This window comes from Dendronephthya gigantea, unplaced genomic scaffold, assembly GCF_004324835.1.
Source record: "Dendronephthya gigantea isolate DGI-Jeju-01 unplaced genomic scaffold, DenGig_1.0 000005F, whole genome shotgun sequence".
Lineage (NCBI taxonomy): Eukaryota > Metazoa > Cnidaria > Anthozoa > Malacalcyonacea > Nephtheidae > Dendronephthya > Dendronephthya gigantea.
Genome location: NW_021163015.1, coordinates 3,505,780 through 3,520,779, shown reverse-complemented (window position 1 = coordinate 3,520,779; position 15,000 = coordinate 3,505,780). Strand labels below are relative to the sequence as shown.

At 37.3% G+C, this 15,000-nt stretch overlaps 5 protein-coding genes across 7 annotated transcripts; 2 read left to right on the top strand and 3 right to left on the bottom strand.

Moving 5' to 3' along the window:
- Positions 1 to 66: 66 nt before the first annotated feature.
- Positions 67 to 5,852, bottom strand: LOC114516278 (transmembrane prolyl 4-hydroxylase-like). 2 transcript variants are annotated; one of them, XM_028535706.1, is made up of 10 exons: positions 2,910 to 3,800; positions 2,573 to 2,651; positions 2,294 to 2,475; positions 1,950 to 2,011; positions 1,827 to 1,861; positions 1,557 to 1,740; positions 1,321 to 1,378; positions 1,086 to 1,198; positions 730 to 820; positions 67 to 525 (listed from the first exon to the last, which is right to left on the bottom strand). In XM_028535706.1, exons 1-10 carry the CDS (start codon positions 3,138 to 3,140, stop codon positions 250 to 252), a joined length of 1,311 nt encoding a protein of 436 aa, XP_028391507.1. In that variant the 5' UTR covers positions 3,141 to 3,800; the 3' UTR covers positions 67 to 249. The 2 variants fall into 2 exon arrangements, 1 of the variants encoding a protein (XP_028391507.1); XR_003686282.1 differs by lacking the exons at positions 67 to 525; positions 730 to 820; positions 1,086 to 1,198; ... (3 more) ...; positions 1,950 to 2,011; positions 2,294 to 2,475 and adding exons at positions 4,103 to 4,257; positions 4,366 to 4,634; positions 4,709 to 4,869; ... (2 more) ...; positions 5,377 to 5,522; positions 5,686 to 5,852 and having other exon boundaries at positions 2,582 to 2,651; positions 2,910 to 3,865.
- A 503-nt stretch (positions 5,853 to 6,355) lies between these two features.
- On the top strand, positions 6,356 to 7,503 carry LOC114516113 (protein RTF2 homolog). Its single transcript, XM_028535494.1, has one exon. The coding sequence runs from the start codon at positions 6,423 to 6,425 to the stop codon at positions 7,362 to 7,364; it is 942 nt and encodes a 313-aa protein (XP_028391295.1). The 5' UTR covers positions 6,356 to 6,422; the 3' UTR covers positions 7,365 to 7,503.
- On the bottom strand, positions 7,406 to 9,092 carry LOC114516112 (serine protease HTRA2, mitochondrial-like). Of its 2 annotated transcripts, XM_028535493.1 has the most exons (6): positions 8,858 to 8,939; positions 8,498 to 8,694; positions 8,221 to 8,415; positions 8,101 to 8,133; positions 7,762 to 8,024; positions 7,412 to 7,688 (listed from the first exon to the last, which is right to left on the bottom strand). In XM_028535493.1, exons 2-6 carry the CDS (start codon positions 8,687 to 8,689, stop codon positions 7,523 to 7,525), a joined length of 849 nt encoding a protein of 282 aa, XP_028391294.1. In that variant the 5' UTR covers positions 8,690 to 8,694; positions 8,858 to 8,939; the 3' UTR covers positions 7,412 to 7,522. The 2 variants fall into 2 exon arrangements, with proteins under 2 accessions (XP_028391292.1, XP_028391294.1); XM_028535491.1 differs by having other exon boundaries at positions 7,406 to 7,688; positions 8,498 to 9,092.
- A 227-nt stretch (positions 9,093 to 9,319) lies between these two features.
- LOC114516111 (carbohydrate sulfotransferase 5-like) lies at positions 9,320 to 11,304 on the top strand. Its single transcript, XM_028535490.1, has 2 exons — positions 9,320 to 9,396; positions 9,487 to 11,304. The coding sequence occupies exon 2, from the start codon at positions 9,495 to 9,497 to the stop codon at positions 11,022 to 11,024; it is 1,530 nt and encodes a 509-aa protein (XP_028391291.1). The 5' UTR covers positions 9,320 to 9,396; positions 9,487 to 9,494; the 3' UTR covers positions 11,025 to 11,304.
- Positions 11,305 to 12,591: 1,287 nt separating this feature from the next.
- LOC114515757 (nanos homolog 1-like) lies at positions 12,592 to 14,573 on the bottom strand. Its single transcript, XM_028535049.1, has one exon. The coding sequence runs from the start codon at positions 14,389 to 14,391 to the stop codon at positions 13,642 to 13,644; it is 750 nt and encodes a 249-aa protein (XP_028390850.1). The 5' UTR covers positions 14,392 to 14,573; the 3' UTR covers positions 12,592 to 13,641.
- Positions 14,574 to 15,000: the final 427 nt, after the last annotated feature.

The window sequence follows — 15,000 nt, the reverse complement described above, 5'->3', positions numbered from 1 at the left end:
ACCAAGTTTTGAATACACGAATACATCAATTTTAGGCAAGATGAAACAATCTGAAGAGTACATGATTAAATCTAATGAAAATGAATGACAAAATTTGTATTACGCTATAATTTTACGCCAAAAAGTTTCATCGCATCCTCCTACCCAGGTCTTTCCGCGTGCTGCGTGTGAAAAGACCTGGGTATGAGAGTAATTGAGCGCAGTCGCAGTTACAACTTCCCAAGTCGGTTGACCAACCAAGGTAGTAATTTAATGAGCATTTCCGTAATTCTTCCAAACTTCAAGGTCAGCGTTGCGATCATCAACGGCATTGAACCAATTGTTTGCCGCCCATTTTACTCCTTGAATGACGTCACAGCCACCATGACTTGACATTTCATCAAGTTCTCCCAACCAACCAGTGTCGTCATCAATCACGTGATTATACCAGAACAAAGCTGCCCCTTTCTTGGGCATGTACACGAGATTTGCCTTATCACAATGATCGCTCAAATTTAGACGATATTTTTCATCACGAGTAGTTTTCTAAAATAACATATCACCACAGATTCATATTTTGCATTCGTTTCACCCCAGAGAAATCGTACAGCTCAGAGCTCTGTATTAACTTCTAATCACTTAACGTTCTCTTAAAAATATCTTTGTAAATGTGAAAACAAGCCAGTAAAACCCTAGGTGAAGTTTCAGCACATCCGATTAGCGAACAAATAAATAATTGAGAATTACTACCGAGATATCGTAGGTGATGTTATCTGCAAACGGAAACGCTGTTCCTCCTCCTTTTGTTGGCTCGTTTAAATAATAAAACATCGTCGCGTATCTACAAGATGACGGTTCGTTAGAATATTGAGAATAGTCAAGATACACGAGGAAAATATTGGAATGCGGGATCCAGACTGATAGCCGTGGATCCAGAGGAAACAAGAGGATCGTCGAAACTGGAAAGTGGAAAGCAAAAATTCTCAAGCTTTAGTGATAGGTGAAAATCCAGAAGATGAGATAATAAGATGAAACGAATTTGGAAAGATTTCATTAACTCAGGTCCAATTGGACCCTAAGAGGATATATTTTCCTCCAAGTCTCACCTACAAGGTCGGCAGAGCTCATCACCGGACACCAAGTGACAACATGGAGCGTATTCGCCATCATCAGAGTCGTGATGGGCGTGATAATGACCCCCGACTTCATATTTGATTACCTAAAAACGATGCGATCCCTTGGTTAAAATTAGCTGCCACTTGTGATCTCAAACTGACGTGAGTTGTAGGTGAAAAGTACGAATTGAAATGTCGTGAAATGTCTAACTGTCTAAGAACTCACTTGTAAGGCTTCACTGCTTCTAATCATTTCTATCGGTAACTGCGTCACCTTGGCAATTCTAAAATGGAAAATATGAGAGTTTTTTATCCACTAGGAGGAGGAGAGACTCAACGTTACAAAGTTAGGGCTGCATGCAAGCTCATTTCGGCTATCGACCAGGCAATTTTTATGGTCATTGACGAGAAATGAAAAGCTTAAGGTTATACCCTATTGACAAAAAGATACATGGCCCATACCTCTGGTGAAGTTTTTCAAAGAATTCCTGTCGATGATTGTCGGTAAAAGGATCCAGAAATGTGGAGAAACTTTTGCGACTTTTTATGCTTGATTTTCTTCCTTCCAAACTAACCAAGTAAGACTTGATTTGTTCATAAACATCAGGGCTTACTAATATTTCAAATTCGCTGAAAGTGACCTTATCTATGACAAAAGAGTTTTTACCCAATTATCTTTACGATGGTAAATCATGATCATATATTATAAGTTATTTCAAATGATTTTCATACCATCATCAAAGAAATCAAGACCGAAATTTTGAAACCTAAAATTCAAAGGAATAATCTGATCTTAATGATGCACGAGAAACTACAAAGGTTCTAAACATATTGAGGACTGTTTTTAGATCTTACATTTCTTGTAAATCATCTTTGTCGACTTGAATATCTTTGATACCCGACACAGCAGAAGTTAACTGGAATATGAAAAGTTTGTTTTTCTCACACAATAAAACAAATACAGCTGTTATCGCTATAGCTTGCGGCGACACGAGGAAGGTTAAAGATAAAGATTGAAACCAACAAGTATAAAATTTGGAATTTGAAAAAAGCAGGTAAAAAAACAGGTATTAAAGAAATGGAGGTAAATCAAGTAATAATAATCAAACTAAGCCGGATGTTGCAGGAGAGATGTGAACAAAATGAAAAAAACCAAAGGTTTTCATTGACGAAGCGAAGGAGTTCTTGTCAACACTTACTTCATGATAATCAAGACCGTTATCATTATTGACATCTAGGCTTTGGAAAACAGCACGAAAATTTCCTTCTGAGAGAACCTCGTCAGTTTTACTCCATAAAGTTTCACTGGTTACCATTCCGTCCGACTTCGCCATTTCAATAATCATATCGCATTCATCATCACTGAGGAAGTTTTGAATTTCTACGAAAATTTGAAAACTTTTTCTAGGAAAAATATTGTATTCGTTTCAAGCTCGAAACAAGAACGCAATGAAATAAAGAATTAACTGTTTTCTTACCAAATATTGGTGGTCTTAGGCTAAGCGTTTTCAACGTATATATTATATCTTTATGCTGTACTTCTCTGATAAACCCAATCTGATGGAAAAAAAACAATTAATTACATGCATAAACATAAACTAATCGTGCCATTTTACTTTAAAGGCGTACATTACATTATCAGAAAATGGTAATTGCCTAGACTTTCTGCATGTGTCAAGGCTGAGTTATTAGTTAATTGTACGAATTATACAGAAATAAGTTAATTTCAACGACGTTTTAAAAGACGAGGAACTCGTATTCTAGTTGGAGTCACAATGAGTAATTTCAGAACAAAAATAAAGAAACTTTACTTACTTTGACTGGATCAATACGAGGCAATCGCATCGTCTCTTTATCATTGAAATCCGCTGTTTGGTCGTTGCTACCTCTTCCAGCATCACACTTTGACCACGAGGGTAAAGTGTATTTAAAACGTCGATAACATTTTGTTGAATTGTTTGAAACAGAGTTAGCAAAATGCATGAATAAAATAAGACTCGGCCATAAAATTCGCAACGACGACGAGAATTTAAATATGGTTTTCATAGTTGGCTGAGCAAGATGAGCTTTATTGATATCTGTCAGAGCAGGTACACCCGAACCCAGAGACACACAAAAAACTTACCCACATGCAGTAGAATATATCGCAGTATATCTACACAGGGCAATTATACTTTCGTCCAGAGAGGAAGACGAAGAATTAGATGCGATAATATAATTTACATTTTTACTTCAAACTGACAGGTGATTATACAAAGTTATGCCCAATTTACATGCAAATATATATCAATGGCTTAGAGAATATATATTCTTATCATCAGTCATTCATTACCCCAGACGTTGTTGTTGTAATAACAGCATAAAAAATACAGCAACGTGCCAACGACGAATTTTCGCTTTCATTTTAAACCGCTTCTTAGCGCTAAGGCGGGAGGTCTGGTAAGAATGACTGTCTCTTGAGCCAATCTGCACACGGTAAGCCAATTTTCATTAACAATCGGCAGTTCTGACGAAAACTTTGGAATTATCACCATATTTCTACATCGTCGTGTCTCTCCTGGACTAACGCATTAGCAACAATATACCGTGATGAGGCATCTCAAACGTTATCTATACTGTTGTTAACGCGTTCTGCATGTGAACTGCAAGACGTTTCATAAGAAGATGACGACCATATGAAGATGATGATACGTTTCTACTGCTTTTAATAGAAGTGGAGCTCTCTAGCTTCACTTGGCGACATTTCCTTCGGACAATATGGACATTTGATCCTAGCAAAACAAATATTGTAAACATATTTTATTCATGCAATAAAGCAGCGCTTCTTAAAAATACACAAAAGCCTTGATTTCCCTTATCTTATAAGCTGATAGTAGTACAGTAGTCTTCGACCACTGATGACATCTTGCAATAGACAAAGTAAAATACTAAAGTAAGCCACATTTGGGTGCATTGCAAGCTGATGGTTAAATGGGTCTGTTTTGACAATTGTATTTCTCATGACTTACTTGTTGCCGTTGGTAAGTTTGGTTAATGCATCCTTTGAGATGGCATGACCACATTGCAGGCGTTGTGGGGGGTTGCTATCCGTACACTGCTGACGTAATATTGGACAAGCAAAGAGCGAGTGATAACGATGCTCTGAACCCAAATCAATTTCAATCTTGAAAGAAAATAAAACAAGTGAATAAATAAGGCAATTACAAGAAGATGATAAATAACCATAAGGCAAGCTCTTTTAGCAGGGTAGTTTTACGATAGTATTACTCACAGGTAGCTCATCTTTTGACGTCCAAACACCAGAGCATTGTCTTTGCTGCATCACTTGTTTTATCTGCAGTAATGAAGGTAGAGCCTGGCAACCTGCTAAAACACACACCTCTAGTGGGCTCTCAAGAGACAAGCCAAGCAAGCCACAAGCATCACGGGTAAATATTTCACAAATTTCACTCCAATGCACAGGATCCAGCAAGTTTGCATAAGGGGAGTTCTCTATGCCTGATTTACAGTAGGCTAAGCATGCCATTAACTGTTGGATTTCTGGAAAAAAAATGGAGAGAATAATGAGCTAGAGCCAATTAATAGAAGAGGGATTCTTCCTTTCAAATACCAACCTTTCGAGTTCTGTTTTGAAAATGGTACAAAGTTGTTTGCATAGCAAAGAGCAGCTGTAATATTGCCTTGGATTAATAGATTGATGTATTTTAATCTATGAAGTTTAAACTCCAACGAACTTCCTTTCTCTTCTAACTGTGTCCTGTGTTCTTGGCACCACCTGCGTGTGTATTAATAGAAGTGGTAGGAACTCTCAGGGATGAATCATGAAATGATCAATACATACTATTTTAAATAAAGAGTTAATACCGTACCTCAGGGCTGGGTCCAAACATCTCTGGCGACAAGCATCAAGGATGAAGTTTAGTTCCGTAAATGGGAGTTTCTTAGTCTCATCGATATCAAGATCAGCTTCCTGTAAAGTTTAATTCATGTAAGATTGAACTCCCAGATTACCGCATGTGGATTGAGAAACTGTGCAAAATTACCTTCACCAAACTTTCACCGATGTCCAGCCTTCCTTGGCGAAAGAAATGTTGACATAAAACTTCATTTAAAGTTGAGAATTTCTCCCCAACAAACACACCAGGCTGGCTAACACCAGTATTGTCTTGAACAAAATTCTAGATGTTTAATTAAATGGATGTTAATTGGTTAGAGAAACCAACTACAGTCCTACTGCTAGACAAATTTCACTCACTCTACCCTATCAATTATCCCAACTCACCCTATCAATTGATTTTCCAATCCTTGAAAGAGCGCCATGTAGATCTTTATGCTCACCAGCAACTTGTGAAACTATGTTATCCACTTTCTTTGAAATCTCACCAAGAATTTCAAGCTGTGTACTGGTTAACTCATTTTCAGTATCAACTAAACATGTATGAAAGTTCAAAACGTTTTTAAGGAAAAAACAAGCATAGTATAATCACAAACAACTCACATCAAAACGTCAATTACAATTACTATTAAATTTACTAGTAAATTAAGGCCAGTTTAATTAGTTAAAAAACCAATTTATAAAGCTTTCCCGCACCTTTAGATAATTCTTCACGGAGACTAGAAAGATGCTTTAACGTATCTTCCAAGGAAGCTTCAGTATGTTCCCGGAAAGCTTTATATTTCTTGGAAAGTTTCTCTTCTTCTTTTTCAACAATCAAACAGGACTCCATCTTGTTTTGTTTACAACTATGCTTCCATGAGCATCACTGAAAACCCCCCTGAAAATTTCTATATTTTGAAGTTTGGGTATTTTTCTCAAAGAATAGTCTCGTTTGGATTAAGTTCGTTCATCAATATTACTTTTTCAACTATAAACTCTGTTTTTTGTTTACTATTAACTGAGCATCAAAGCGCAAAAGTTAAACTTTTTTAAACGTAAAAGTTTTAACTATGGCAGAAATTTTGCCAAAATTAAACTTTGCAGTAAATTCAACTGGAAACACCTACCTAAAATTTAAAAAAAATTGTGACATATTTTATATATTTTCGAGCACAATTAGCAAAGAAATTTAGCAAGTTTTTCAGGCACGAAAGACACTAATAACGAGGATATTGCAGTTGTATTTTTCACAGTAATTTCAGTTATTAATATATATTAAAAATTGCTTATTCAAAATGTTCAAAATACAGAAAGATCACGACAGTGACGTCATCTTTGTTCTCTATCCCCAGGTTCCTCGCCAAATTCATGTTGTTTTGTGTCAATCAAAATACAAATATATTTTACACTTTCTTTTTGCCGAATTTTTCACTATTTTCTAAGACCAAACCATGGGTTGCGATGGTGGAACGATACCCAAGAGATGCGAACTTGTTCGTGAAAAGAAAAAACCGGAAAAAGTCGATAAAGAAATCGAGTTAAATGCCAAATGGAATCACTGCGCTATCACACAACAAGAACTCTGTGAACCAATTGTATGTTGTGAACTCGGCAATCTTTATCGTAAGGAATCTGTGTTGGAATATCTGTTGGATAAATCCAAAGCCACAACCGATATTGCAAAACATATCCGCAGCCTTAAAGATGTTAAAGAACTGGTTTTGACCAAAAAGATCTCGAAAGAACCAAGGGACGGGAAACCCAATGGCCATGCGGCAGATTCCTACCTTGATTTCCAGGCATCCAACTTTATCTGTCCTGTTTCTGGTCTGGAAATGAATGGCCGCTACCGTTTCTGTTTTTCCTGGAAATGCGGATGTGTGTTCTCAGAACGTGGACTTAAGGAGGTGCCTTCTACCACATGTCACAGTTGTGGAACACCTTTCATGGAAGAAGATTTGGTTATTATCAATGGAGATGAGCAAGATCTTACAAAGATGAAGGAGAGAATGCTTGAACGCCACCAAAAAGCAAAGGAGGAGAAGAAAGCAAAAAAGATGAAGAGAGCAAATGGCCAATCCTTAGATGCTTCTAAAGATTCTAAGAAATTGAAAATTGATACACCAACACCAGTTTCCCAAATTGAATCAAATAGTTTGAGATCTGAGTCAACCATGAAACAACCAAAATCTAAACCCAAGATATCATCATCAACAATTACCAAACCACAAAGTTCCTCAAATGGAGACACTCATGCTTACTCAAAATATAAATCTGTTGCTGAGAATCCTGATGCAAGCAAAGTGTTCAAGTCATTATTCAGTTCCAGTCATAAAGAAAAACCTGGACAATCTAAGGCACATTGGGTCACATATCAATCATATCACTGCTAAAGAACTTGTATATATTGAGGGCATACCAGATACTAATTAAACTGCTGTTAAAAACTAATAAACTTTGTGTTGCTTATTTAGAGGACTAGCCTAGTTTATTACATGTTAAATATTGAAATAAATAAGCTTGTTCGAGAAATTATACATTTTCAATTCCTTCACAGTACAGTTTCTGGTTGTACAACCACCCTTAGTCGTTTGAGCCCTCGTAAAATCTCAATTGTCAATAAATCTCCCTTTGCAACAAAGTCGTAGACTTGTTGAGAACTAGTCACCTTTGTTCCATTAATGCTTGTTATGATATCTCCAGGGTAAATACCAGCTCTATGAAGAAATGAGAATAGGTTTTACCAATACCTATGCTGTTAGATTTTATGAGCTGATAAACTACAAATACCTGTGTGACGGCGAGTCGTAGATGACCTCTGGTATGAACACCCCACTTTTGACATTTGGAAAACCAGAGAGTCTACCCAGTAATTCATCAATAATTCCAGGTGTAAGTGTTAGCATGTGAATGCCAATATAACCTTTGCCAAGTTTTGGTTTCTTTTGCTTGGTTGATTCAAGAAACTCCTTTACAATGTTGACAGGAATTGCAAATGAAATTCCAACAGCATCTTTTACTGTCATTGAGTTAATGCCAATCACTTCACCATCCTGAAAATATTCAAAATTCACTTAGGTTATTAATATCCTAGCCTTCTATAAATGGGGATGACCAAAGCAGTCTTACCAAGTTGACAAGAGGTCCGCCTGAATTTCCAACCTAGGAACTAAACATTTTAGTTTGTACAACTATGACAATTTCAATCAGTTCTAGTTCCAAGAAAAACAGTAACAATCAAATTCATACATTGATAGCTGCATCTGTCTGAATATACTCAACATGAGGTAAACGATGACTCAGGTCACCAGCTGCGCGATGGACCGTACTGACGATACCAGATGTTACAGTATTGCTCAGACGTAGCGGGCTACCCATTGCCACAACAAATTCACCCGGTCGGATCACTGACGAATCACCAAGTTTTATTGTCTCAAACTTTCTCTAAAAGAATGAAAATCATTAATCAATGTTATGTTTTAAAATAGATAATTTTTCATAAACTTCAATCCTGTCAGAATCTTACCTGTTTTGGATTTCGTAACTGTACGACTGCCAGATCGGTTGCAGGATCGAGACTCACAATATCACCAACAAGGGATGAACCATCTGCAAGGGTTACTGTAACATTTTTCATATTCTGTACAACATGTGCATTGGTAAGTACCAGACCTTCCTCGGATACCAAAAACCCTGATCCTGATGATGAAGATATCATGCGACCTAGGAACCCATCATGGCGACCGTGACCTTCAATATGTACCACAGCTGGGGCAATTATCTCAACAACATCAGCAACAAAATTAAACTGCTTTGATTTTAAGTTTTTGGTCTTTGCATGTACCATAAAACTGGTGCAATTTATTCGAAAGTTTTTAGTTTTTACCCAATCAAAAAGCTGGAATCCTCCAAAACAAACTCCAAAACAGAGCACACACTTGCTCCAAATATTGTCATATTTTTCAATTCTGTTGTTCGTGGAGTTGACCAAAACTCGAAGCTTTAGATTTGTTGAAGCATGACAAGTGTTCAAAAATTCCTTTCCTGCTTTGAAGTTTATTCCAGGAACCTGAGCACGTGTGAACAATTTTACCAGCCATTCAAAAACAGCCATGTTCGATTTCGCGATGAGCCTGGTAACCACTGCGCGCACAACATGTTAATCCCCCCGATGGATCGCGGGCTCTGGTTTCAAGATTGCATGCTAAAATGGTAAATGTCTGTCAGCAAATGAAGTGGTTTTTAGTGGGAGAGTCACCTATTGTTTTGCATAATCTTTGCGCGAGTTGACGCTGTGGCTTAAACAACAGAACAAGTACACATTGTACCTAAGTGATTGTACAGTGTACTTATTCATTGTGGTATTATAACTGTTATTTTTTTAGCCATAAAGTTGAGTTTGATAACGGGAATTAAACAAATCAGGTGAGGTGAATGAATAACAATTAGTGTTGTTTAAATATAATTAAATAATAATATTCAGTCGAGAGTCTGTTAATTCATTTCGTGTCACAGGTCAGAGGATGCGTCGTAAACTTCGATTTGGCCTAGTTCTGTTGCTGGCATCGGGAATATACATATTTTTTCAATTTTCGCTAAAAGAGAAGTCTACAATACTGAAGAACAAAATTTACTACTCAGTATCAGGGTTTAGACAAGACCTTTCAGTGTTTTTCCCTGTTTTCACAAGAACTCGTTCACCAAAATATATTCGGACACGTAATGTCAGAACTGTATATCCCAGTTCAGAAGAAGCGACTGAAGAACCTCAGCAGGCTGAGACCAATAAACCAGCCCAGACGAGCCATCCAAGTTATTCAAGTACCGAGACATTTTCCCACCCCCCAATTATCTCGAAGAAAGAGCGACCAGATCTGTGGCAAAAACTGTCGAAAGAATTTAGGAATGGCGACGAAACAACTGAATTTAAGACCACAAGCGGCGTGAGAGTGATTATTGTTGCGCATGGGCGATCTGGATCATCATTCTTTGGAGGAATTTTCAACTCACATCCAGATTTCTTCTTTGTTTACGAGCCGTTGAGACAACTAAAGAACATTGTGGATCAAAGTTCTGATAGTTATCTTGAAAACGTTGACTATGTTGTGAACGCTGTTCTCAACTGTCAGTTTAAAGATGATATGTTCCTGAAATCGCAGTCGCGCAAATTTCTCTGGCGTGCGGCGTCCAGGTCTCTTGTATCGCCGCCGTTCTGTAAAACCACATACGATGAAGCAACGAATTTTGTTGCGAATCGAAATTGGAGTTTGTGCAATGAAGGTATCTCTGCGGAGGTACTGAACAATATTTGTCGTAAACATGTAAATGTTGCCTCGAAAATTCTCCTTGAACGTATAGAACCGGCTGACTTGTCCTGGCTTTTAAGCGTCAGCAGTTTAAACATCACTTCAGTTCTATCTTCATCTATGGGTCTTCAGCCTACTGTACAGGTACCGAGGATCCCATGGAATGGGAGAGTCTATGTACTATATTTAGTTCGTGATCCACGAGCAATGATTTACTCTCGCTATCATTTGGGTTGGGTTGCTCCGCGCGACCGCCGGGAGTTCGCTCTTGAGAGTGGAGAAGCTGACGAGGTTGTAAAGAACTTATGCAATACGATTGAACTGAGTCTCGGGGAGGTTCTGCTCAACCCTGATCGGATTAAATTAGTTCGTTACGAGGAACTGGCGACAGATCCAGAAGGATTGGTTCGGCATTTATTCCGAGAACTTCATATTTCTCCGTCGAAAGAGGTATTCAAATGGATTCGAAGCAAAACCAGCGAACCTGTAAAGCGGGCTCTAGTTTCACTTTCGCGAAATGCCACCTTGGCGATTAACTCGTGGCGAAAGAAAATACCCAAGCAATTACTGAAAATCGTCGAAACAAGGTGTTCACGTATCATGAAGTACCTCGGGTACATACCGACCAACGGCTCTGAAAGTATATTAGGTGACATGACCAAGCCTTTGTACTTGAACAAAATACGGGATTTAAAGGAGAATTATAAATGGCCTTCCTTTTTAAACCATTCTGTGATTAAATGGTAAAAACTCTTAAAATTATAGTTGGTAACTAGTTCTCAAAAAGGTGTTTTCTGTGCCGATAAAGGTGTTTTCTCATGCTTATACAGAAATGAAAACATGTCTTTTATTTAGTTCAAACTCTCCATATAACCACAGTTAATGGATATTGGACAAATGATATTCTAGAACTTCAAATTATGGCCCTGGAAATGACGCACGAGTGAGCGGAAATTATGCAAATTAACTTGGAATGACCTTTGTTCCGGTCGCGTTTATTTACCAACCTTTTGACAGACAAAGGCAAAACAGGACGTATATATATATAATTATATATTATATATATAATATATATATATATATAATTATATATATCATATATAAAATCTAGATTTTAACATTTTTAAATGTTGTAAATACTGCGACACTAACTATAAGAAATGCTATGTGTGTAGGAAAATTTTAAAATATAAGCAGTGCCTGACTCGTTATTTTCACTGTAAAATGAAAAATTTGCGGTCCCTTTACTGGACTGAAAGGTTAAAAGAGTTTTAGGTTTCTAAGCAACAATGGAATATAAACAATATTATAATAAACTTAAAAGTAAAATTAATTTATTAATCAGAGAAACCGGCAGGAAAAATACTTGGTATGCGGGTTATTCACTGAAATAAAACATTGAAATTTCACTAATTTTCCCTTCTATTCTATCGTAATAGCGGAGGGGCACAGTATACTGAATTCTAAACGTAGTAACGGCCTATTATGCTTCCCATCGAGACTGTCGAGTTGTTTTCATAACGATTTTAGATTTTAGCTGCATTCAAGGCTAAAAGTAAATGCCCCATTCTGAGGTGATGACATGCACAAAATTTTAAATAGGATTTACCATGACCAGACGTTGCTAAGACATTACTTTTACGTTCAAATAACACTTTCAGCAAGTCGGCATATTTATTAAATTTGAATATTTACAACTCGATTTTTAGTATGAAGTTACATCCGTTACATCCTGCTGTCGGAAAACTCTTGAAATGTGAACAATTATTTTCTCCGTCAAAGGAAATTCGCAGACAATGACCAGACTATAAAATGCCGAAGTAATCTCAACCATTTAAGAAACTCGATATGAAAATGCTAGAAAAGGCGACCACACCGAAAACAATGGCCAACCGACATTAAAATACGTAAATGACAACTTGTAATAATTGATGTCAACACTAATAGGAGAAAATTTGCAAAGTAGAATTGTAATTGGCATTGTATTTCATTCAAGTACCTTCGGACCCAACGACGACCAAAGAAGGACTTTGGCACAAATTCACAAGCTTGCGTAAGATAAGAATTTACACAAGTAGTGTGCGAAACAGGAAAATTATAGCGAAAACTCTCAACCTCCGAATATAAAGACCCCCTAAGCGGATCGATGAAGAATATCTTACTGTCTAGTTTATGTAATCACAAAAAACACTTCAAACCAGCAAGTCCGTCAAAAGCCAAGAAATATTAAGTAAACAATGCTGTCAGGAATTACGAAACGTGATATAGGACCAGAACGCGAAAAATATTCACGGCATAATAACCTCCATTAAAATATTTATTTGAACGAAAGCGAAGGCATTTACCATATTACAAAATTTACCTTTATTTCCTGTTTAACAACAATTCATTTCTTATATAAATTCTCTTATAAAAAGTTAAACTGGGTCTTCTAAAAGAGTTCAAACAGTTAAAGATTGCCCCTACATAACTCAATAAAAAGTATTGTCAATATTTTACAAAACATGATATCAATAAAATTCTAACATTAATATTTAAAGTTTACAACAATTCTTCAATACAAAATTTCTATCATATATTATTTCACTTCCTTAGTGCGGTGCAAAGTCTGTACATAAAAACTCATCGAAATCGTTGTAGTTTGCAACAATAAAATTTTGGTTATTTATTTCACTGTTCAAAAGAGCCGCTTTTTCAAAAGACAGAACGATCGTGTTCAATAACTGCAGAGAAATCAAAGCGATCAAAGTTACTGACACAAAGCAGACATCCTAAGGAATTTACATTATGAAATTTTAGAAGTGAATAAATAAACTTATGTTTGCCAATTATCTAACGAACTCTTATATTTCAAATATTCAATGTAGGTCATTTTAGTAGAGTATATATACCTCTCTACTTTCAAAACAACGGTACCTAGTATCATTCAAATTATTATAAAAATTTTAAATACAATAATATTGCCGACTCTTGGAAAAGTCAATGAGCGGATATCGAATTAGTTTCACAAGCGGAAAGCTCTATAGGCCTCCAAGGCAAAACACTTCAAAGATATGTTCAATTATACATGCTTTATACTTGCTTTACAAAACCGCATGTTGTGCCCTAAAATCCGAGCTACAAATTGTTATACTTACAGTAACTAAATATATAAAAAAGGCTAAATAATTTCAAAATATTCTCAAGATTTAAAATTTCATTTATCGCTTAAAATTCTCGAGTTCAATAAAAAAGCTTAGCCAGCAATAAGCTCTGGCGATCATAATGCGATATTGTGGTTGTAAAAGTCCTCAAGAGTTTATTGCTATAAGCTTTATTACCCTCACTGTGACTTTCGTCATGTAAAAATCAGCGACGGATCACATCAGCGGGTCTTTCTGTGTCCGACAGTGCGATTTGGCCGTGGTCCCACACGAGTAACTTGTGCTCCATTCACAAATACTGGCGCAGGTTGTTGGTTTTGAGGGCAGTACTTGATCGTGTGAGAATCACCCCCACTTGCTTTACAGATAGGGCATGTGTACGCTCGCAAGATCGGACAGGTTGTTTTGCCATCAGGACCTTTTAAAACGTGCGATGAATATAGCTCTTCAGGCTCCCCGTTGTTACGACAAAACACACAAACTTGAGGTAGATTTGCCGACGGAGTATTAAAAGCACGAGGGAGACTTGACGTTGCTGTTGTTCCCTTCCCGCGACGAGACAAGCTTGTCAAGGAATCAGCCCTTCGTCGATATGTACTGCCACTACCAGGAAATGTACTCGCGTTGGGAAATGGTTGAAAGCCACTGGTGTCGCCAACAGTCAATCCCAAATCTGTGAAGGAATCGCAGCTGCCAGAAGACGAATTCTCCGAGTCGATACTGTCGAACCGATCGCGCCGAGGAAATCTGCTGAACTCATCGACTTCGAAAAAGCCCATCTCGCTACTCGGAATGGCGTTTTGTTTGCACTTTTGCACGAGATTTATCAGTCCGAAGTAATCATTAAACACATTGAACTCATTCTTGTTAAGCCCCGAGACACTGTCCGTTATCGATTTCGCATCATCGTCGTCCGAATCGAGAAAGTTACTTGGCATTAGGGTCTTCAAAACTAGTTCACTCAACGACATTCTTCTTGGATCGTAAGTTGTCTATCCTCGGTTACTTCGACACACGCTCGCCTTGCGGACCGTCAACTTGATGACAGTTGTTAACTCCAAAGCAATATCGTCGCCTTCGCTGAGCCTCTTCAGATTACGATTGCGGGAAATGCGAATATTTCCAGTTCACAGCAGGACCACACTACAATGACCATATCATTGGAGGCGTGGGCTCTTTATCAATGAAAATCTCCATGACAGCGCATGCTCAATATACACGCGCGTGCGCAGTACAGTTCTTCCAGTGGTTCTCGCGGCAAAATATTTTTTGCAACAAAATAAAATAAATATTTTTTCGCTCTTTCACGTCAATCACTTCCGAAAAATCCTTCAAATTACACCCCTAATTAAAATGGACCAATCATGAACAAAGCAAAGGGATTATGAAAGGTAAATAACCATTAAAACCAGGGAAAATTAATCCCCAAGCCAAAGCATTGCGATCGGCGATTATTTCTTTCAATTTTTTTGAATTTTAAAAGCAGTTTGCACTGAAATGGCTTCCGCTTTCCTTGTTCATTTCAAAACAACAACTGCAATTTTGGTGCAAACAAACTCACTGCATATCCGTCCGAATAA

Coding starts and splice junctions, on each gene's coding strand:
- LOC114516112 (XM_028535491.1), bottom strand. CDS start 9,085: ATGGCTGTTTTTGAATGGCTGGTAAAATTGTTCACACGTGCTCAGGTT. Junction 8,025..8,100: donor GCGGACCTCTTGTCAACTTG/GTAAGACTGCTT, acceptor GAATATTTTCAG/GATGGTGAAGTGATTGGCAT. Junction 7,689..7,761: donor TACGACTCGCCGTCACACAG/GTATTTGTAGTT, acceptor ATTTCTTCATAG/AGCTGGTATTTACCCTGGAG.
- LOC114515757 (XM_028535049.1), bottom strand. CDS start 14,391: ATGTCGTTGAGTGAACTAGTTTTGAAGACCCTAATGCCAAGTAACTTT.
- LOC114516278 (XM_028535706.1), bottom strand. CDS start 3,140: ATGAAAACCATATTTAAATTCTCGTCGTCGTTGCGAATTTTATGGCCG. Junction 1,741..1,826: donor TCTTGATTTCTTTGATGATG/GTATGAAAATCA, acceptor CTTTTGTCATAG/ATAAGGTCACTTTCAGCGAA. Junction 1,379..1,556: donor TTTGAAAAACTTCACCAGAG/GTATGGGCCATG, acceptor TTTCCATTTTAG/AATTGCCAAGGTGACGCAGT.
- LOC114516113 (XM_028535494.1), top strand. CDS start 6,423: ATGGGTTGCGATGGTGGAACGATACCCAAGAGATGCGAACTTGTTCGT.
- LOC114516111 (XM_028535490.1), top strand. CDS start 9,495: ATGCGTCGTAAACTTCGATTTGGCCTAGTTCTGTTGCTGGCATCGGGA.